Below are 23,056 nucleotides of genomic sequence, written 5' to 3' on the forward strand. Positions count from 1 at the left end.
GCCCTGAAGACCGGAACGGCGCGGGAACACGGAGAGAGGAACGCGCGGAGCAAAGGTAAGTAAAATTTTAATTTATATTAATTCACACATACACATCATTCATCTACTCTTGGTCCGGCCCCCGGGTCCAATATATGAACCCATTGCGGCCCTCAAGTCAAAAAGTTTGCCCACCCCTGGTCTAGTGTCTGTAATTTATGCCATTTTTTGCTATACAGCGCTGCATTAGTTTGACAATTGTGTGGTCATGCAATGCTGTACATAAATGAAATTTATGTCCTCTTTTTCACACAAATAGAGCTTTCTTTTGGTGGTATTTGATCACCTGTGCGCTTTTTATTTTTTGCACTATAAACAAAGAATCCTATAGGCCTCTTCACTAGTGTACCTTTGGTTGGACATTTTGGCCACTAAATTTACAGTAACCTAGTGTGACTCACGTGAAAAAAAGAGCGCCTGGCTGTCAGGGACTGCTTGAACCGCTACAAAAAATTTACCGACAAGTGCTAACAGAGATCAGGTCTGATTCTGTGAACACTGCGGTTTTGTGTGTAATGTATCAAGTGACAGTTATCCACTGACACTGCACTTGCTGGGGGAAAAGGGGGGCGTAGGGGCTAAACGCAGGTGCTGGCAGGTGTCGGGACTGATCCTGCTAACGCTGCGTTTCTGGGGATTCTATAGTAATGTGAACGCTGGTATAGGGCTGATCTGATCAAAGATATCGATCAGAAATCAGACACTATACTAGCAATGGAGGTTTAGCGTGCAAGTGGTCAAACGTGATTAATGGTGTACTAGCGGCAATCTGACGCTATCTGGGAGGGGCGCTGACACTAACACTATCGGACATCACCAGTGACACTAATACAGTGATCAGTAAAAATCTGTTATCACTGTAATCAATGACACTGGTGACAGGGCAGTGAAGGGGTTAACTGGGATTACTGGTGTACTAGTGGGCAAACTGGTACTATCTGGGAGGGGCACTAACACTATTGGAAGTCGCCAGCGACACTGATACAGTGATCAGTAAAAATCTGTTCACTGTGATCAATGACACTGGTGACAGGGCAGTGAAGGGGTTAACTGGGGGGCGATCAGGGGGTTAAATGTATCCTGGGTGTGTTCTAACTGTAAATGTGCAGTGTTTTACTCACGTTTACTGTGTCTTCTCTCTGGGATGGAATGTGCCCAGGCAGAGAATGACATATCCTGTCCTGTGTAAATGTCAACACAGGACAGGATAGGATAGGACTGGGACCGATCATCCGATTTGAGCCGGACATCACTGGCTGAAACCGAATGATTTATCCCTCGGGGATCAAATGGTAACAGCCGCGGGTCAGCGTGTGCCCCCCCCGCGAAAACCTCGGGAGCGCAGAGCACGTTTAAAAAACGTGCTTTTGTGCAGCCGTGCCGCCCTGCCACCGTTTTAATACAGTGGCGGGGCGGCAAAAGGTTAAAAAAGAAATTTAAATTGATATTGTAAATGAAGTATTAAACAGGATTTGCTCCTTATATGCATGGCAAGGCACTTTATTTTCTCTTACAGTGCAAATGAGAGATGTGGGGTCTTATTGACCCCATATCTCTCCATAAAGAGGACTTGTCACTAATTATTTCTATCACAAGTGATGCATGCATTTCTTGTGATAAAAATAAGTGATTTTTTTTTTTTTTTAAAGGGACAGTGCAAAAAAAAAGAAAAAGAAAAAAGTAAACACTTTTATAGTACCCAGCGCCCTATGCATAAATGAGCAATTTAACCTTACAGGAGCAGGGCTTCCTATCCCTCTTGTACTGAACTGTATGGTCTCCCATTATATTGTAAAGCGCTGCGCAAACTTGGCGCTATATAAATCCTGTATAATAAATTACAGTACAGACACAGCCCCACTGCAAGGGAGGAGTTTCTGGTGTTCAGCTTTAAGAGAGAAAAAAAAAAAATAAAAACAAAAAACACACACTTGATAGCCTTGGCTATTCAAGTACCACCCAGCCCAAAATATGAAAGGGGCTTTGTATTTGCAAAGCTCTTGTCCCTGTCTGGACTATATCCAATCTCTCTTTGTTAAAGGAAACAAAACAAATTGTGGTCAGCAACTCTAACTAGGCATGGATTTCACACACAAAACCATGTTTTTAAAACGAAAGAAAAAAAAAAAAAAAAAAGTCTGGATACCTAAAAGCATATCATGACACTAATAAGTGTTCATTTTTTTTTTGCCTGATGAGAAGATTAAAAAATAAAGATCACACACACGCTTTATAAAGTAGAAAAGGACATATGATTTAGCAAAGGAAAACTGTAAATGTGCGCGAGACCCCAAAGTGGAATCGTTTGGACCAACATACTTAATATTTTTAGTTACATAGATGAGAACATGTACCCACCTTACTTTAGAGCAGTGGTTCTTAACCTGGGTTCGATCGAACCCCAGGGGTTCGGTGAGTCAGTCTCGCGGGTTCGGCGGAGGTGAAGACCCACACCCGACTCATGAATCGTGCAGTAAATATGCATTATTATGTTTTTGTTTGAAAATCATGTTTTAATGGTTTTGTTCTTTGTTCTTACCGTTTTTGTTCATTTTGTGCACCTATGTATAAATATATACCTAAATATATACCTATGTTTTGAATTTTAAAAAACATATTTTATTTTTCCAATTAAGAAGGGTTCGGTGAATGCGCATATGAAACTGGTGGGGTTCAGTACCTCCAACAAGGTTAAGAACCACTGCTTTAGAGGTTTGTTAATTCCAACACTGTAAAAGCCTACTAAATCTTACAAGTGGGCTGGGCAGCTGTGTTTAACATAAGGCCTTGTTCACATGGGGCAATTACATCCATGCTCCGCACAGGGCTGAGTTTATTGGTACAGAGATGCATAGGTGTTGCATGGATCCCCATGTTGGCATCCCCACTCATGTCTAATGGGGCACAGCCGCTGTGTCCAAATGTGACATCAATGTGGGTGCATGGCCTCAAACTCACCAACATGTACCCATGCGGATGTCATACTGGGACATGGCTGTAGACATGTATAGGACAGCTGACAGGGATGCAACATCTGGGCATTCCCTTGCCAGTAAACATGAACAGGGCACAAATGTTATCGCTCCATGTAGTTGCTCCAAATGTAAATTGCTCCTCTGTACTGTGGGAAATCTTCAGTTTCAATTGTAAACTACATTTGATCACTGTACACCCTAACAGTGGTAAAGGTTTAGAAGCTTGGCTTCTTGCATTAGGTTTTTCTATTGGTATGCTGTACAAATAGGAAGGTCAGGGTTTATCAATTACTGCAAAATGGAAACACACTTTAACCACTTGCCCTCCTGACCAGGACATTTATTACGTTACGGCGCTGAGTTACTTTGACAATTGCGCTGTCATGCAATGCTGCACCCAAATGAAATCAATGTCCTTTTTTCCCCCCCACAAATTGAGCTTTCGGTGGTATTTGACATGCGGTTTTTATTTTTTTTTTAGCGCACGAGACAAAATGAAAAAAAAAAAAAAATTAAGTAACTGGTTTACATGAAAGTTAGTGTTTACAAATAGCGGTATATATACATACATACGGATTTAAATTTTTTTACTAGTAACAGCAGCGATCAGCGACTTAGGCAGGCATTCTTTGGGGGGGGGGAGTGCAAAAAAAAAAAAAAAAAAAACAACAAACAAAACACTGACAGTGTACTAATGCCAGTGGGCAGGAAGGGGTTAACATGAGGGGCGATCAAAGTGTTCTGTGTGTGTTTTACTAAGGGGCCGTGTGTTTGTGCTTCACTGTATTCACACTGCTTTGTATGGCTGTGCACAGCCAAAGCACTGTGCATGAGCTGACAGGGAGAACTGGGTTTGTTTACAAACCGTTCTCCTCCCCGTAGATCCTCTGCAATCACCGGCCAGAACCCACACCCCATACCCTGAAAATGCAAAACACACACACAGGATTTTGTGCACACATGCCGCCATGTAGCAGTATTTCTGCTATAGGGCAGACAGGAAGAGGTTAAAAAGACTGGGTAGTGCACAGTACATAGCGATGTCCCCACTATGTCCTATCCGACACCTGTTAAAATAGACAGGAAGTGAGGTAAAGCCTAGGGGGATACAAAACAGCATAAAAAGATATGAGTACCTAATCCTTCCTTACTCTAAATACCTTGCCAAAATACCGTTGGGCAATGCGAGAACCAGGAATGAAAATTCAGATTCTGACAAAATAATCCATTCTTAACTGGTTTAGGTTGTTAACATGGCGCCCCTCACCTTTCTTGTGTAAAGAAATTATTTTCTGTTGGTCAGGCCTTGTGACATTCCTTTTCCATGTTACCATGTGGTTCTCTTTGTTAATAGGATAAGTTCACCTATGGAACAAAGTTTCACCCGCTATTATGGTGGAACATGTTGCCACAGCCACGCCTGCCCCCCCCCCCCCCCGACAGATCGTATAGGGAGACTTCTCCCTGTACTGTCAGATTTGAAAACATCATAGCCACGTGGGGCTCTGCCCACACGCCGCGTCACTCATTCCATGTAACAAATCATAGATGAAGTAAAGAACCATTACACCTGTAGGTGAAGTAAAGCAGCACCACCTGTTTAGGATTTAGGAACTATAAATACACTGGTGTCAGGAAGGTAAGAGCACACCATTTATTGCATCATATTCTATACTTTTAGCAAGATTAAAGTATAAAACATGCGGAAATCAATTTCTACGTTCCAATGCAAAGTTTCTTGGATTATGCTCTACCAAACTATTTGAGCAGGTCTTTACTCCACTGGCCAGCTATATGAATATCAACCTTTAGACGCCTAAAGTGTCGTTTACACACACTCAGCAAGCTTACCATCTCGCTTCTCAGTTTCCCACATCCTTCACTCCCTTTCCTCTTTCCATCTCCTCTTAATCCTTTCATCTGCTCCTTTCCCTACTTCATCTTTTGGGCAATGTCCTTTAGATTTTACTATACGAGATATACGTATGGAGTCATATTTTGCAGTTACTCTAACTTCAATTGATTGCACAAGCAACCCCTAAGATAATTTGAGTAATGGATTGATATAGGGTTCAGCATTGGGTTGGTCTGTTACTGTGGTACACTGCTTACATCACGTTTTCTACTGTTACATGCCTTACACTTTATCATGATTAGACAGTACTATGGCTTCAATTATGCAAGTTTTTGTACTGTAAAAAGACGGAAAGAAAAACCATGGGGAAATGTGCATGTATTCCAGAGATGTGCAAAATAGTTTTCCCTAATTTTTCCTTGACATATGCTTTAGATCATTAAGTAAAATACATCTTACATAAGGTTACCCTAGATGCACAAGATGTTCCAAGTGAATAATTGTGCATCACATGAGTTAGCGTCCCAACAATAACTTGGCAGAAGGTAAAATTACGTACCAACCCTTGTGACACTGAGAACATTGCCTGGAGTACACCCAATACAGTGGAAGCAAATAGAAAGGTAAACATCCATTTTAAAATGTAAAATCAACATGGACTTGCATGTGTTTATAAGTCATTACACAGGGTAGAGAATGAAAATCTCACACCCTTTTGTCTCTTGCACTTGCCTTAGTGCCTGGATTGGGCTCCTTTTTTCATTTAGGATATGTACTACTTTGTTGCTGTTTTTTTCTTCAATTTTTACAATTTGTTTTTTTTTTTTTAAATCTCTTCTGAAGAGAGTACTGTGCCAAAGTTTTAGGCAGATGTGAAGAAATGCCGTAAAGAACGTCTTTGAAAAAAATATTTTAAAAAACTTAATTCACCAAAAATGGAAAGCAAGACAAACCAAAGAAAAACCTAAATCAAAATCAGTATTTGGTGTAACTAACCCTTAGCTTCAAGCCAGCATAGTCGCTTCTAGGTACACTTGCTTCGTTTTTAAAAAGGAACTTGGCAGGTAGGTTGTTCCAAACATCTTTAAGAACTAACCACAGATCTTCTGTGGATGTAGGCTCCCTCAAATCCTCCGGTCTCTTCAAGTAATCCCAGGCAGACTATGTTGAGATCAGGGCTCCGCGGGATGCAAACTATTACTTCCAGGACTCCTTGTTCGTTACACTGAAGATAGTAGTCCCTAATGACATTGGCGGCATATTGGGGGTCGTTCTGCTGCAGAATAAATCTGGGACCAATCACACACCTCCCTAACCATATGGCATGATTGGTACATATCTGCCTGTATTTCTGCATAGGCCCATAAATTGGCTGAAATATAGACAGAGATCCTCCTGCGCAAAAGGGAAATACACCTACTAGAAGCTGCCAGCACTTAACCTGCTACCCAAACAGTGTAAATATTAATAAAATTATATATAGTGCAGCGCTCAAACCTAACTCAAATACTACAATAACTGTGCTCACATGCAATAGTGTCACAAAATTAATCAAACGCAAATCATTAAGTTAGATATCCTTATTAAAAAGTGCCACTCTGTATTAATCCCTATCCCTTCGTGCCCACATAAACAAATATATATAAAAATATATAAATTCTCATTTAAGAAAATAATTTTCACAGTGCTCCAAGTGTAGTGACATGACCATACTTTATATATTAATCAAACAAGTCCAAAAATATTAAAAATGTCCATAAACACTGATAGTAGTAAATACGTGCAATGTGCAAAAAGTGTGCAAAACCAATGTGTTCTTGTTCCACAGCAGTGCCACTCTTCACCTGCTAAGGCTAGATTGCCTCCTTACTTCCTTACACTGACCCCTAAGGGCCAAACAGCTTTCAGGATCACTCTGGATCCTTATCCCCTGGAGATCAGCACTTCTCCTGACGTCGTGGATCACTTTAGGGTACATCCATTACCCCCACTTAGAAGCCTCTAAAGAATAATTGCTCACCACCTTGGACATTTTGAGTTATGGCAAGAAGGCAGTGTCCACTCCTCTCGGTTTCCGGTGATCGTCGCAACTTCGAGCCAAACTCACAAAACTAAGGAGCCCTGCAGAACCCTGCCCTCCTGCGGCCAATCAGTGTCAGAGAGGCACACGGGCCGACCAATTGAAAGCGCGATCATCGCGCTGATATCAGACGAGACCACCTAGATAGCAGTCTCCGCTCTAATTGATCCCAAAGGTGTTCACCTGGGTTGAGATCAGGACTCTGTGCAGGCCAGTCAGTCATATTCCTCCACCCCAAACCCTCTCATCCATGTCTTTATGGACCTTTGTGCACAGTCCTGTTGGAACAGGAAGGGGCCAACCCCACAAAGTTGGGAGCATGAAATTGACAAAATGTCTTGCTATGCTGATGCCTTAAGGCAGTGGTTCTCAACCTTCCTAATGCCGTGACCCTTTAATACAGTTCCTCATGTTGTGGTGACCCCCAACCATAAAATTATTTACCCAGTAATTATAATTCATGAGTCGTTCCAAGAATTTTACCATGCACACAGTAAAAGTAGCATCTTAGAATGTTAGAGGCTTACATGTTCCTGAGCAGTGGACACAGGTTCTCCGTGAGTGCTGACAGATGCAGGCTAATATTGTCTATCTGCAAGAAACCCATTACACCCATGCTAGGCAGCCCTTCTTGAGCGAATCAAATGTCCTCAATGTCTTACCATACCTGCTCGGATAATTCAAAATCACAAGGGGTATCAATTGTGCTGGCCAGAACCCTACCATGGAAATTATCAGACTCTCAGGGCATATATGCATTTCTACAGGTGAAGATTGGGGGCTAGACTATTCCTTTGGCAAAAATGTATATTTTCTAAAATACCTCGCAGTTTAAATTTTTGCAATTCTACCTAAGCCAGTTAGCACATTTGGCTATGGGGAAATTATTCTGAGTGGAGATTTTAATTTGGTACTATACCTTTTGGATAATTCATCACAGGGCAAGTCGCATCTTTCTTACTCGTATCTAAAGGAGACTTAAAAATAAATAAAATGTCTGCATTCGTGGACATATGGCGCCTTCAGCATCACAATGAGCGGATTTATATATACTACTTCAGTAGTACATCAGTTCAAGAATTATTTCACATGCACTAGTGGAGGATGTGATTGAGACTACCACTGAACCCATGATAGTATCTGATCATGCTCCCATTACCCTGACCACCTCGATCTCTACATATATCTCTCCCAGTGGCACCTTAATGCGATTTTACAGGATGAGGTCCTCAGGGCAGAAATTAAAACTAAAAAACTTTCAACCTTTGTTTGCGTCGAATAGTTCATCAGAGATGTTTCAGTTTGGGAAGCACATCAATGCATGATCAGGGTCCTTAAACTAGGATCAAGGCAGAAATTGAAACGTGAAAAGTTGTATATTTTCATATATACTCAGGCAGTGCAACTAATGTTGGAATTAGCTAATCTGCGGGAGCAGGCTAATTCTCACCTCACATAATTTTAAAAGTGAAGACTATTATACAGTAGCCATTTTATGAATTTGGCAACAAAGCAGGCTGGCTATTGGCATACTCTTCCTGTTATCACGATCAAAAGATTGTAAAGCTATGAATCCAACAGATATAGCTTCAAAGATTTCTACTCAGGGCTACATAATTTAGCACTCAATTTTAGATTTTTTTTTTTTTATCAATTAGTATTTTTGTCACCGCTGGCATACCCCAAAATACAAAGGATGCGCTTCAAAGCAATCCTGCTTCTTTATCAATGAAGTTTTAAAAACGCACACATCTTGTTTCATGGTCACATCAAGAGCTGTGTCTTAAGCATTACTATGATAGGAAAGGTGTGAAAATTACATTCATAAAAGGCTGAACACCTGAAACAAATCCGTGGGATTGCAAAGCTCTAAGAGCAGCTGCAGTTTTCAAGACCTTATCAAGACTTCAGAAAAACAAAAAAAACAAAAACACACAGCATAAAGCAGAAGGAGAATTCACAGTTGGCTGACCAATGCATAAACATTTGTTCACAAAAAAAAGAAAAAAAAAAAAAAGAAAAAAAAACACCACACCAAACAAAAACCACACACTTCGACGGAGAAGAGAAACCTCATTACAAAATTAGCCAATGTACTCATTCCGAGAAAGGTAATTTTGGAATATTACATTTGTTTATGACACAGTTGTACAATATTTCAGAGTCAATTTCCCCCCCCACCAATAGTTTTATTAACAGGCAGTACATAAAACAGTACATGAACTTGACAAATGCTTAAATAGCAACATAATACCAAAAACAGTAGAACACAAGCACAAAAAGTATCATACTAAAATAAAGTAGAACACGTCATTCCCTTGTAAGGCACCCTGATACCACAGTTCAGAATGAGCAGGTGGAAGATCACAGGCTTTAAGACAATAGACCTATCCAATTTCTTTGTAGAGGGCTGGACAGGGCTGCATAGTTTATCAACTCCATTTCAGCCGTTGTCAACTCTTGTAAACCATTCTTTAAAAGAGAAGGCACTGTGGTTTGTTTCCAGTAGCAAGGTATGCACATCCGTGTGCATAGCAAATGACTTGTGGTATTGTTGACCCATGGAGAGTGAGCAGTGGCATATGTATTGAAGGGGGTATAAACTAACTTGTTTGAGGTGACCTGTACAATGATATCATGCACCATCTTCCAGTACGATTGTAACTCAGCATTCCCACCAAATAAGCAGCATCGAGCCAGATGCTTGACTGCATCTCCAACAGCGAGCTGGGATTTCTGGATATATCTTATTCAGAAGGCGAGTGGTTTGGTACCAACGGGAGAAGATTTTAACAGAACAGGAAGCGTTAAAGGGCGTGCAAGGAACAGGAGAATATAGTCCGCAAAAGCTACTACTTTTGTAAACATGCTAACCAAAATTGTTGTACCGGCTATATCTGGGTTTGCCCTAATCTGCCTCAGAAAGGATTCTGTCAAAAAATAATGGGAGACAAGGGGCAGCCCTGTCTTGTTCCATTGGCAAACGAAAGGCATTGGACAATAACCCATTAACTTTCACAAGAGGAGGGATGGTAAGAGAAGGAAAGACAAGGCGAGGAGGAGGAAGGGGGGGGGGGCGCGAGGGAAGGGTAAGAAAAGGAAGGAGAGAAAGAGGGAAGGGCAAGGAAGAAAGGGTAGAGAAGCAATGAAAGGGGAGAAGGGGAAGCAGTCTCCTCCTCACATTATTTCAAAACTAAATAAAACAACCAGGGGTTCAAATAAACAAAATACAATCAACATGGGAAAGAGGTAAATGTCCAGTTTTTCATAACTTCCGATGCATAACAACTCTCCCCAAAGCATGGATGAGTGATTATTATGCGATACACCTTGGAAGCCCTCCATTCCAGATTTTGATCTGCGAATACACATAGGGGCCAAGAACTCAAGTTTCTGGAATCAGCATGTTACACTTGGGCTGTATAGATGGCTTGGTACAATGTTTGCAAGCGAACTTGAGAGCAACTCTCCCTTAAGCGGAAGTTGATTGTAAGAAATATTCTTACTAAACTGGGTTAGATTGATGCATCGATCAGGGGACTTCGACGGTAAGGGGTCAGAGATCCTTTGCAACAAGGGGTTCATAGGTCCGACGGCTGGAGGGGGTTCTTTCCACAGGTCTGGAATGCCTGCTACAAATTCAGAAGAGGCACTGGCGGGATACGCAGCAGCTCAAAAAATTGGGGAAGATCTTCCGGAGTGTAGATCCTATATGATCTTCCCTGTAGCGTGACTAAGGCCAAAAGGGAAACACCATTTGTACATAACATGGCGATCCCATAGGATCTGAAGCACAGATCTAAGTGCCCCTTCTGTGTTGCATAGTAATCGGGGCGAGGTCCTGAAATATTTTTACCTCTGTCCCATTGAAAGTAAACTCATCTTGCTCTTTGAGAAATTTCTTCCTTCAGACGGTAATCCACAAAGAAGCATGTTGCGTGGTGGGTCTCCCTCTCTACCCCTCGGATGAAGGGTCCAGTCTAGTATGAATGGTGAATTGTGAGGTTTTTCAAGCAGGTTGTTGAATAAGAAAGATTGTAACACGGCAGGTATCCAATCATGGTCTACCGATTCGCGAATTCTAAGATTGTTTCGCTGGCCTTGGTTATCGAGATCCTCCAGTTTCCTATTCATCTCAAAGAGCATATTATATCTACTTGCATGGTGCTGCAGTTCTCGTACGTTGGCATCATGTCTCCCAGCTGCCTGTTCCACCTCCATCAGCCCATTCGATACACCCCTGAGTTCCTCCTTGAAGTCCCTAACAGACTCAGCCAATGCATTTTTGATGTCGATTGCAGGTCTGACATTTTTGGCATTTGTTTGATGGTCAGCATCGCCTCTGTGTCCCTTGCAGTGCTAAAGCGTGGCGCCGAGCCGCATCTGAATCCACGCTTGTGGAGGGGGCGGAGGGTGCTGTGTGTCCGTGAGCTGGGTACGAAAGCTCTCTGGGAGATTTTTCCCCAGTCAAGAGTGTTTGTGAAAGGCAGGAATCTCCCTACCTTGCCCATCATGCGGTTAGAAGCCAGAAAAAGCAGCAGCAGCTCTCCAGCGGCCGCAGAGCTCAGATATTAAGCTGCCATCTTCCCCAAGCACCAGACCACACCCCCAGAGTGAATGTTTTATTACAGCTTCAGAAACATGGAGAGTGAGAATAAAATTTAATTTCTAGCAGGGGCTGAGAAGCATATTATCATTATGACTGTTCACAGCTATGTCACCTAATGCATTTCATAAATAGAAGTCTATTCATGTGGGAATATTTAACATGGCCATCTGGTCTGCTAAAAAAAAAAAAAAAAAAAAAAAAACCCACACGATTTTACTACACAGCTCATCAATAATGGCCATTTTGAGTACGACTTCCACATTTCCAAATCCTCAAATTGTATAACTTCATATACAGTGCTCAGCATAAATGAGTTTATCCCCTGACAGATGTCAGAAAACCTTTACTTTCCCTTTCAGAATCATTTTCTATGTGACACTATACTACAAAATACTCGAAGAAATGCGGTCCAGTGATTGCAAACAAGATTTGCCAATTTGCACACGGTATTTTTCCTAAGAAATTCTTTCAAGACCATCTTGCAAAAATGAATAGACACCAATGAAAGTCTTAGGAGCAAAGCTAAATTTTAAGACCACAAAATCCTAACAAGAACTTAACTACAGGCGAGTCCAATTATGCATTAAACGGGTGTCCAGCAGACAGCTGATTATAAGGGAGTTACTTAAAGAAAACCCCTTCCCATTTCATGCTGTCAGCAACGGCACCACATGGAAGAGAAATGTCAGAGAAAGAAAATTTCTTTACATAAGAAAGGTGAAGGCTACAAGATGATCAGCAAAGCTTTACCTGTCAGAATACTGTAGCAAAAGTGATACAAAAATTTAACAAAGATAGAACCGCAGTCATCTCACAGAGACATCCAGGCCGTCCAAGAAGTTAACACCTCGACAGGAGCATCTGATGAGAAGGGGTGAAGAAAATCACCATGTAAGTTCACTGCAGTTAGCTAAAGTAGTAGAAAGCCAAACTGGGGCGATTGTTTCCCGTGACACAATATGGCGTACACTGCAGAAGAATGGCATGCACGGGTGTCGTCCACGAAGGAAGCCTCTCCTAAAGCCCATGCACAAAAAAGCCATTATAGATTTCGCCAGGGCCCATGCTGGAAAAGAAAAAACTATTTGGATTCTGTACTCTGGAGCGATGAGACCAAGATAAATGTTTTTGGAATGGATGGCTTCAAAACTGTATGGCGTTGCAAAGGTGAAGAGTACAAAGAAAAATGCATGGTGCATACAGTGAAACATGGTGGGGGCAGCATCATTCTGTGGGGCTGCATGAGTGCTGTTGGTGTCAGGGAGTTGCATTTCATTGATAGTATCATGAATTCACAGATGTACTGCTCAAAATTGAAAGATGATGCTACCATCACTCCATGCCAGTGAAAGTCATGTACTTTTCCAACATGACAATGATCCAAAACACATCTAAGGCCACTGATATATTTCTGAAGAACAGGGTGAAAGGGATTCAGTGGCCAAGTAAGTCTCCTGATCTGAACCCAATCGAACACCTATGGGGAATTCTGAGGAGCCAAGTTGGATCACTCTCCATCCAGCATTCAGGCTCTAAAAGAGGTTCTTTAAGAATGGAAAAAAGATGTTGCAATATGTCACCAACTTGTTCATTCCATGCCTAGAAGACTTGGTACTGTCTTTAAAGATCATGAAGCTCATACAAAATACTAGATTGAATAGTTGTGGGGTGTATTCATTTTTGCATTAAAACTGAAGATTTTGTAATCGAAGTTATATTAACCTTACTTTCATGTAATGAGCTTAACAAATGTTCTATAAAACTCAGTTATTTAAAAATTTGGAAAAACGTTCTTGTGTTCATTAAGATATTGATTAAAATCTTATCAAAAGGGGTGTACTCATTTATACTGAGCACTGTACCTGTTTAGGACAACATGGATTCCAGAAGCCCTGGGCATGTTGTGTGACCAACGCCAACAGACTCCAAGGGACTAAATACTAGTATGCTGTAAACAAAATTTGCAAGCTCACCCCACTTAAAATGCATTTTCCCAATGCTCCAATCTTATGGGAGTGCACCCCCCTCTGCCAATTCCATATCAGAGCTTAAGGGCTGATGAGGTCATCCCCTCCCCTCAGTATGATGGGTTTCAGACCTGGTGACTGGCTGCATAGGCCAGAGAACTGCACACTGGGAAGAGGACACAAACTCTTCCATACACAGAAGCACCAGGTATTTTGTGACCATAAAACAATGATCCAAGAGAGCAATAAGGGAGTGTAAGGCAGGTCATATATAATGTGATTTTCTTTCCTGCAGCCACAAGTTGCAAGATGGGGGCTGGGGGCAGACAGTCGTCCCTGCTGGGGGATCGATTCTTGCAAGTGGCTATAGCCACTGGAAAAGTCCACAGATTTAAAATTGTACTTTATGCAGCTGCTGAAACACAACGGAAGGTATCAACATACAAGATAAAGCCAAAAGCAGAAAAAATAATAAAATGAAAAAATGGCAATTCGCATACTCTCAGCTTGTACTGATGCACACAAGGCTGGCAAGGTACAGTTCTGTGCAAGCCTGCCCGCTCTGGCCAGTGGTGGGATTAGGAGGATACATAAGCTATTACTCTAACAAATATAATCTGCTTCTGGCTGTGAGGCTATACATTTACACGATGTCCCTCTTTTATAAAGCTTGGGGGAGGTGGGAAAAAAAACAAAACAAAAAAAACTGATTTTGAGCGGCTTTTGGTACTAGCGTTTGAGTATTTAACTTTATTATTTGGCAGAAAATCGGCTATCAGAAATGCAAAATAGAAGGTGTAGCATACTAGGAGCGCAGAGAGCACATTTAAGAAATGTAAGGGCACGGCTGTAACACAGTACAACGAGATATGTAGCAATCTAACACCACACAGTCTACATAGGGTGGGGGAGGATTAAACAGGACAGGGGATCAGAGCGGATTGGGGTAAAGGCATGGGTAAGTTTAGCACTCTGTGCGAAGATCCAAGTAGGAAAGGGTTAAAGCCAGCACAGTAGTGAGTGACAAACCAAGGCAGATAGGGGCCAAGTCCAGCACAGGGCACATAACCGGGCACGCAGAGCAAGTCCACCACACAGGACAAAAGATCTGGGCAGGAAGGGGTTAATTCAGTACACAGGGTAAAGGGGGTTAAATCCAGCACAGCACACAGCAAGGATGGGTTTTTTCCTTCACAGGTTTTTTCCTTCACAGTCTCGCACCAGGAACAAAAAATTGAGTCGGGTTGATTGTACTCAGCCATTTGTAGGTAGTGTAGTATTGTCTTCCCAAACAAAACTAGTTAAAAAGGGACATTGAACTTGGAGATAAGCTTAAGGTCTTGAAGAATTTGTTAATTGGCAACTATAGAGGTGATGTTTGAGGACTTGAAGAAATTTAACAATTTTTTTACATACTGTAAATAGTACAGTGTTGTCATGACTGGTGTGGCAGTGATCAGGGACATCAGCAGTGACAGTATAACAAAAAAATTACTGTCACTGTCAGTGCTGATCACTGCCACAACAATCATATGACGACGCTGTACTGCACTGTTGACAGAATGTAAAAAGAAAAATTGTGAAAAAGTACTTCATTTCTTCAAGTCCACACAAACATCACCTCCAGAGTTACCAATTAAATTCTTAAAGCTTATCTCCAGGTTCAATGTCCCTTTAACTAGTTTGTTTGAGAAGGGATTATGAATCTGCCTGTAAATGGCTGAGTAACACTTAGCCCCACACAAATTTGTTCCTGGTGCAGGAGGGGCGGACTGCGGCAGGGGAGATGGGTTGGGTGAGAAGGAAAAAAAAAAAAAAAGTCTAAAAAGAAGTCCAGCCATTAAACCTGAAGATCACTTAAGTGGTTGTAAACCCTTTCATATACCCAGTGAAGAGACTGGCCTCAAGGGTTACGAGATTAAAAACATACAGTCAGGTCCATAAATATTGTCAATTACAGCCTGAAGTCTGGAAAGCATAGACATCACCAGACACTGGGTTTCATCCCTGGTGATGCTCTGCCAGGCCTCTACTGCAACTGTCTTCAGTTCCTGCTTGTTCTTGGGGCATTTCCCTTCAGTTATGTCTTCAGCAAGTGAAATGCATGTTCAATCGGATTCAGGTCAGGTGATTGACTTGGCCATTGCAGAACATTCCACTTCTTTCCCTTAAAAAACTCTTTGGTTGCTTTTGCAGTATGCTTTGGGTCATTGTCCATCTGCACTGTGAAGCGGCATCCAATTAGTTCTGAAGCATTTGGCTGAATATGAGCAGATAATATTGCCCGAAACACTTCAGAATTCATCCTGCTGCTTTTGTCAGCAGTTACATCATCAATAAATACAAGAGAACCAGTTCCATTGGCAGCCATACATGCCCACGCCATGACACTACCACCACCATGCTTCACTGATGAGGTGGTATGCTTAGGATCATGAGCAGTTCCTTTCCTTCTCCATACTCTTCTCTTCCTATCACTCTGGTACAAGTTGATCTTGGTCTCATCTGTCCATAGGATGTTCTTGATCTGGCCAACTGTTGTGAAGGGTGTTTTCTTCACCAGGGAAAGAATTCTTCAGTCATCCACCACAGTTGTTTTCCGTGGTCTTTCGAGTCTTTTGGTGTTACTGAGCTCACCGATGCGTTCCTTCTTTTTAAGAATGTTCCAAACAGTTGTTTTGGCCACGCCTAATGTTTTTGCTATCTCTCTGATGGGTTTGTTTTTTCAGCCTAATGATGGCTTGCTTCACTGATAGTGACAGCTCTTTGGATCTCATCTTGAGAGTTGACAGCAACAGATTCCAAATGCAAATAGCACATTTGAAATTAACTCTGGACCTTTTGTCTGCTCACTGTAATTGGGATAATGAGGGAATAACACCTGGCCATGGAACAGCTGAGAAGCCAGTTGTCCCATTACTTTTGGTCCCTTAACAAGTGGGAGGCACATATGCAAGCTGTTGTAATTAATACACAGTTCACCTGATTTGGATGTAAATACCCTCAAATTAAAGCTGACAGTCTGCAGTTAAAGCACATCTTGTTTGTTTCATTTCAAATCCATTGTGGTGGCGTTTAGAGCCAAAAATGTTAGAATTGTGTTGATGTCCAATATTTATGGACCTGACTAAGTTGGACCTGACTAAGTTGTACCTGTTAATCTGCAGCCTCTTTACATTCGTAGAAAGTGCAGAATTTATACAGGATCTCAGCTCTGAAAAGAAGGGGGCAGGAAGCTGAAGTTACACTCTGCAGAGCTCCGAGGAGCGTTTTGAGAGCTGACTAGAGAGAAGCAAACAAAATTTTGCATACATTTGCCAAGCCACGGAATGGACTCAGGATTTTTGTATGAACATTCCTTTGAAAACTTACAAGGGTATGGCCAGTTTTAGTCAGGTATATCACATTATCCACCAGACCCTCTGTAAAAAAAAAAAAATGTAAAAAAGGACAAATTCACCTTTTTTTTTTTTAAATTACAAAACATGCGCATTTTTTGCAAGAAAAAAAAATTGCATTATATGGTTTCTGACCCTCTCTAAAGCACTGCACCAGTGATCAGCAGATGGCTAGTGCCATGCTGGTCTCCTGCAGACCTGTCACTATCTACTTGCCTGTACAGGACATACAGCTCCCACTGCACATGCAGGAGTTGCACTGCACCTTGTGAGTGATCCTGCAGTCTCCTGGGACCTGTGATGTGTCCCAGAAGACTGTAGGCAAAGAGAAGGGGGCCAAACTTTCTGCTTGGACAGCCTAGATGATCTGAGCAGAAACCTATTAAAATGAGGTACCTGCTCCTCCACAAAAAAAAAAAAAATATGTGTGTGTGTGGTGGTGGAAAGGGGGGGGGGGGTATGGAGATGGGGGGTGAGAAAACCTTCCCCTTTTGGGTGGTTCTGCTTCAATGAGGAAGCCTGTGCACTGAAATCACAATGCACTGTTCACAATTGAAAGGCTCTACAGGCTTCATTGCAAAGATGTAATAAGGATGATAAATGCTATGTACTTTTCTACTTTGTCTTGATTCCACACACCTCTTTCTAACCCATCCTGCAGTGTGTTAGTCCATTTCCTCTATGAACAAAGCCAATATTCCTGCTCATTATCCTCTTTTCTTATGGAACTGCTCCCCTCATCACCCACGGAGTACCCCTAACTCTGGAGCCCATGACAGAGAACCAAGCCACTGGAAGCATGTATGTGAAACAGCTAGTGATGTGGACACCCAAGGATTAACCCCAGATAGTAAACAGAAGAGGATCACCATGTGACCATGGCTTCAGTTCAGTATAATGGGCACTATTTTTTTTTTTATACACGGTCACAGACGGGGAGGGGGGGGGTTTGCTAATATCCTGGAGTTGAGTTTTAAATTAACGTGCATGCATTTATTACGTTTTTGCAAAAGGTGGACTATGAGTTTAAAAAACATCCCACCACCTCAAGTTTCTGGAGCTAAACAGAGCCAATAGGTAATTTTTTTTTATTTTCTAAAGCAAAGACCATTTGTGTGGACAGCCCTTGCTTTTAGGATCATTGGGAGTATCTGAAAGGCCACTAAACTTTCCACAGTCCATTCTACCAAAGTGCTTTCCTGTGTTAATATAATCAACAGTACGACTGAAGCCTGCAACATTCCTAGAGTTAGGAGCTGATGCCAACAGTTCTGAAATGGAGGGCAGGGGATCAAACTATGAAGCCAAGAATGTTATGACTTTGTACTATAATTGCCATGTATTCTAAGAAAAGAAGGCCAGGCTCTGAACATATGAACACAGCTCAAGCAGATTTCCTTGTGCTTTGCTGTGCAGCAATGGCTGTTTATGAAGGACTTCTGCATTCACGCCTCCTCCTGTCACCTCCCCTTAGTCTCCCTCCCCATTGTGCAAGAGTCATGAGGTAGTCCTGGCTTCCCTAAGCTTGTTTACAGTTTCAAGTTTTCCTGGAGGCATGGCTAAAAATGTCTAATAAAGACATACATCTACACATATGGGGCAATGTGCACTTTGTTCAGAGGGAGAATAACTTCCCAGGAGTAATGTTATGAAAGAAAAACAAGCACGACTGCACAGTACAATCCAAAATATTGTGAACATTCATTTCTGTTCCTCAGCACACCACGCTTAGCCTCAGTTCACACTGATGCGGAATTCCAAGCAGTTTGTGCGAATTCCACATTGCATCACAATCGCACCCCGTTCATGCGCACCACCACGGGTGTGTATGTTAATACCCCAAAATCAGTCCGCAAAACGCAGCCCAATGTGCAGAATCGGATAGCATGGGTGTGAACACCCATGCGATCCAATTCTAGTGCGGACCAAAAAAAGGGTCCTGCACCTTTTTGGTGCGGATGTGGTACGATTTGAGCCAATGTATGGCTAAATCACACCGCACAAAATCTGCATATAATTTGCACAGGAATGCGGTGCGATTCCTGTGCAAATCACATGCGATATGCCGCACCGCACAAGTGTGAACCCAGGCTTAGTCCTCATGCACATGGCTGCACAGCATGCAGAGGCTGCATGACAATCCTGGGAGCCACCACTTGTTAAGATGCATTAGAAATGGCAGTTGTACATGTAAAGCACCCACATGCGCAGCAATGTATGACCTGAACGCACATATTTAAAAACATACCACAACGCTCATGCGGATGCTTTACACAAACCCCCAGAACAAAAGCATATACAGCTGCCTCCTCTAGTGTGAATGGCAGTATGGTTCAGCAGCAGGCCCTGGCACTCTCTGTGGGCCGGAAGTCTTATAATTATGAAGGCCATGAACTAAAGTTCCTCAATTAAAGGCCCACTCTTGCACAAAAGTTGTGTTCTGGTAACTATGTGGTTAACATTGGACTGGTAGCATTCATTAACTGAATATCTTACCTGCAGACCAAGCTGAAGCTGGAAGTTATAGGGGTGGGACAAGAAACTGACTACAAGCTTTACAGCAGTTGTCTTATGTGCTTGAACCTTTTTACGAAAAAAGAAAAAAAAAAAAAAGCGTCGCTATAACTAATGCATTTTCACTTACCCAAATTACATTTAAAAGACTACACTGTACAACAGAGTAATCAGCACTGGCTCCCGATTACATAAAGTGAAAAAATAAGATCTACTGGTTGATCAGCAGGTAATAAAACTAATTGTATTAATGCTGGTGAAAGACTGCAGCATGTCATTTTTCCTTCAAAAGTTCCACTCAGTCCTCATGCACCAGGGCTCTTGGATTTTTATAATAAAATGTAGTGGCTCGGGAGCCATAGTTGGTGCTTATAGCTGCCCACACAGAACAATCACTGTATGCCAGTACTTATGTAAATGCACACACATACAGACATATCTCCCTAGTTAAACAGTTTGCATCTAAAGGTCATATGTCCGCATGCATGGGCATGTTTATGCAAGCGCCAGCATATACCCGTGGTATTCTATGCGTGGCTGCAAGGAACACCTCTGGCCACAAGTGGTCTCCATTGTACAGCCTGAGGTGCCAGTGTTGAAAAAATATATCTTCTGTGTTCAGATTGATACAGTGTATGCTTTTCTGCAGGTCAGAATGCATCAGTATTGTATATTATAGGCCTATGCACACAACTGCATTGTGCTCAGTATAAAATCAAAGTAGAAAATCCTGCACTTATAAATCTTTGGTAGATACATGTGAATAGATACAAATTTACAATAAAAATGGAGCTAGAGGTATGGAAAAAATTTGAACATCTAAACGCATGTAAACTTAAGCCTTTTATGGATTGTCAGGGCTTGCGCACATGGGTGTCTGGCATAGTAGAACATAAAATTTGGGTGCATTTCTCCCAATCCGGAAGCCACAGCTGCTCACAGAAATCAATAATGGCATGTGGCTATAGGACAGTATATGCCAGTACTTGTATAAGAATGTGTACTGACATGGCCCACTGACGACTACCAAGTACTGGTATGTATACCTGTACACAACTGCATCCTGTTATTGAGGTCTATGGGTAGCTGTAGCTCCCAGGTAGGGAAATACACCAGAATTTCATGTCCTAAAGCAGCCTCTCTCAACCAGGGTTCTGTGAAACCCAAGTGTTTCCAGAGGTTTTTTTTTCCCCCCAGAGCAACTTCTACCTCTCAGATGAGTATATACTGCCAACACATCTTTTCAGCTATCTGTAAAGGAGATCATTGAGGAGAATCCCAAGTGTAAGGAGCAGTCTTCCTAGTAACCATCACACTAATGTGACTTGAGCTGTAGATATAGTAATTTTCAGCAGGGGTTCCCCCAAGTCTGGAACGTTAGTTCAAAGATTCCCCAGTGGTTGAGAAAGGCTGATCTATGATGCCAGGCATCCATGTGCATGAGGTCTAATCATTTCCATGGGTGGCTGTATGCAGCAGCTGTTGCTCCTGGGTGGAGAAATACACCCAATTTTTCACATTCTATAGCCCCAGGCGCCTCTGTGCATGAAACCATGTGTGTGGATATTATGCAGGATATTTCTGCCAGTGAATTCCTGTGTAGATATCAGTATATTATATCTGTGATTCCTTGGAGTTCATTCACACTACAATGCACATAAAAACAGTCAACTGCGTTTGTGTGCATTTCTATGTTTTTCCTCAAATCCATTTTTTCTCTGACCTAACTATTGCGGGTGAAAAGTGCATTGTGTATCTGTGTGATCTCATGCTGCAAAATAAATAAATCGCATAGCTATGAACGCAGAGAAACGCCGCATTCTGGTGTGAACACGACACATAGGACACTACGGTTTGAGATGCATCATTGCAGTTTCCAAGAAGAAACACAGGTAATAGCATGTAGTGTGAACGGGAACTGATGAAAAAGTGTAGGAATTCTGCAAGGCCTGTTGGCTTGGGAATCGGAGCAGTGTGCGATGTATGGAGCCGCCCCATCATGTCAGAGCACGTGCATCGTGTTTTGTATTTCCAGCTGGGTCCCAGATTTACCTACACCGTGCACGGACCAGAGCAGGCCAGCCATGGAAAGTGAGAACAAGTGACAGCTAGGTGAGGCCCAGCACCCCCCTGCCTGATGGATTGTGCAATCACTGTGTGCATGTGGGGAGGCCATGCAGGCTGTGTACGGACATGACTAGCATGTGATCGCTGCGTTCACCACCAGCAGCTCAGGGTGGGACCGCCCTAGGCCTCACATCCAGTTGCATGTTCTGTCTGCAGCCAGCTCCCAGCACAGTCCCTGCCTGCACCCAGGACAGGCCCTGTCTGCACCCAGCCATCTCCCAGGACAGGCCCTGTCTGCACCCAGCCATCTCCCAGGACAGGCCCTGTCTGCACCCAGCCATCTCCCAGGACAGGCCCTGTCTGCACCCAGCCATCTCCCAGGACAGGCCCTGTCTGCACCCAGCCATCTCCCAGGACAGGCCCTGGCTGCACCCAGCCATCTCCCAGGACAGGCCCTGGCTGCACCCAGCCATCTCCCAGGACAGGCCCTGGCTGCACCCAGCCATCTCCCAGGACAGGCCCTGGCTGCACCCAGCCATCTCCCAGGACAGGCCCTGTCTGCACCCAGCCATCTCCCAGGACAGGCCCTGTCTGCACCCAGCCATCTCCCAGGACAGGCCCTGTCTGCACCCAGCCATCTCCCAGGACAGGCCCTGTCTGCACCCAGCCATCTCCCAGGACAGGCCCTGTCTGCACCCAGCCATCTCCCAGGACAGGCCCTGTCTGCACCCAGCACCATCCTACGCTGCAGTCCCCCCTCCAGGCCTTTCCCCATCACGAAGCACACTAATAAGCCCCCCTATGTATTGCAGCGCTGAGCCCACCTCCCACACACAGGCAGTCATGCCCCTCCTCAGACCTCACGTAGGCCTCAGCGTTCACTTACCTCCAGGGGTGGTGGAGAAGAGGGTCCCCCCGGGGGTGGTGCAATAGTCATGAGGTAGCTGAGATGAGTCGCTGATGTGGATGGTCCTGGTGGGGATGGCCCGGCTCTGGCTGTGCTGGTGTCCGGCTGACATGTTCCTGGCCTGGAGGATGTGTGTGTGGTGGGGGGAGAGAGAAAGAAAGCAAGACAGGGCCGGAGAGCGGGGCTGGGAGGAGCCGGCTGAGGTAGAGGGTGCACGATAGGGGAGGGCGGTGCGGAGCGCCTTCCTTCTCTTTCCCCCTCCGCCCTTCACAAGCTCGTGCCTGAGTCAGGAAACACGACCAGGAAATGACGCCACGGCCCGCGTGCTCTTAACCCTTCCATGGGCCAGGCTGATGCAACAAGCGTGGCACGGTGGGGGAGGCCCCCTAGGCTGACAGGCCGAGATAAGGGGGGCGTGAGGGGCCCCCAGCTAGTCTGTCAGCAATGGAGGGAGAAACTGCGAACAGCACATGTACACAGCACTGTCACCACAAATCAAAGTACACCGCCATGGTGTCATGCTGATCCCTGCAACTTCACGTGATGAAAACAACGGGAGAATCTTCTGGTGGCCATACACACAATATATTTCATCAGATCCATGTGCAACTCAATCAAAAAGATGGACAAATTGCCACCATACAC

At 43.4% G+C, this 23,056-nt stretch overlaps 1 protein-coding gene across 1 annotated transcript in view; it reads right to left on the reverse strand.

Annotated features, from left to right (window-relative positions):
* EIF4EBP2 (eukaryotic translation initiation factor 4E binding protein 2) overlaps positions 1–22,654 on the reverse strand; it is a 39,450-nt gene extending 16,796 nt beyond the window's left edge. The window contains exon 1 of the mRNA XM_089686199.1: positions 22,391–22,654. Coding sequence (XP_089542325.1) covers positions 22,391–22,523 — 133 coding nt within the window. The 5' untranslated portion in view covers positions 22,524–22,654. The remainder of the gene's footprint in view (positions 1–22,390) is intronic.
* Positions 22,655–23,056: the final 402 nt, after the last annotated feature.

This window comes from Staurois parvus, unplaced genomic scaffold (genome assembly GCF_062004578.1).
Source record: "Staurois parvus isolate SC_StPar_1 unplaced genomic scaffold, SC_StPar_1.0 ptg000393l, whole genome shotgun sequence".
Classification (NCBI taxonomy): Eukaryota; Metazoa; Chordata; class Amphibia; order Anura; family Ranidae; genus Staurois; species Staurois parvus.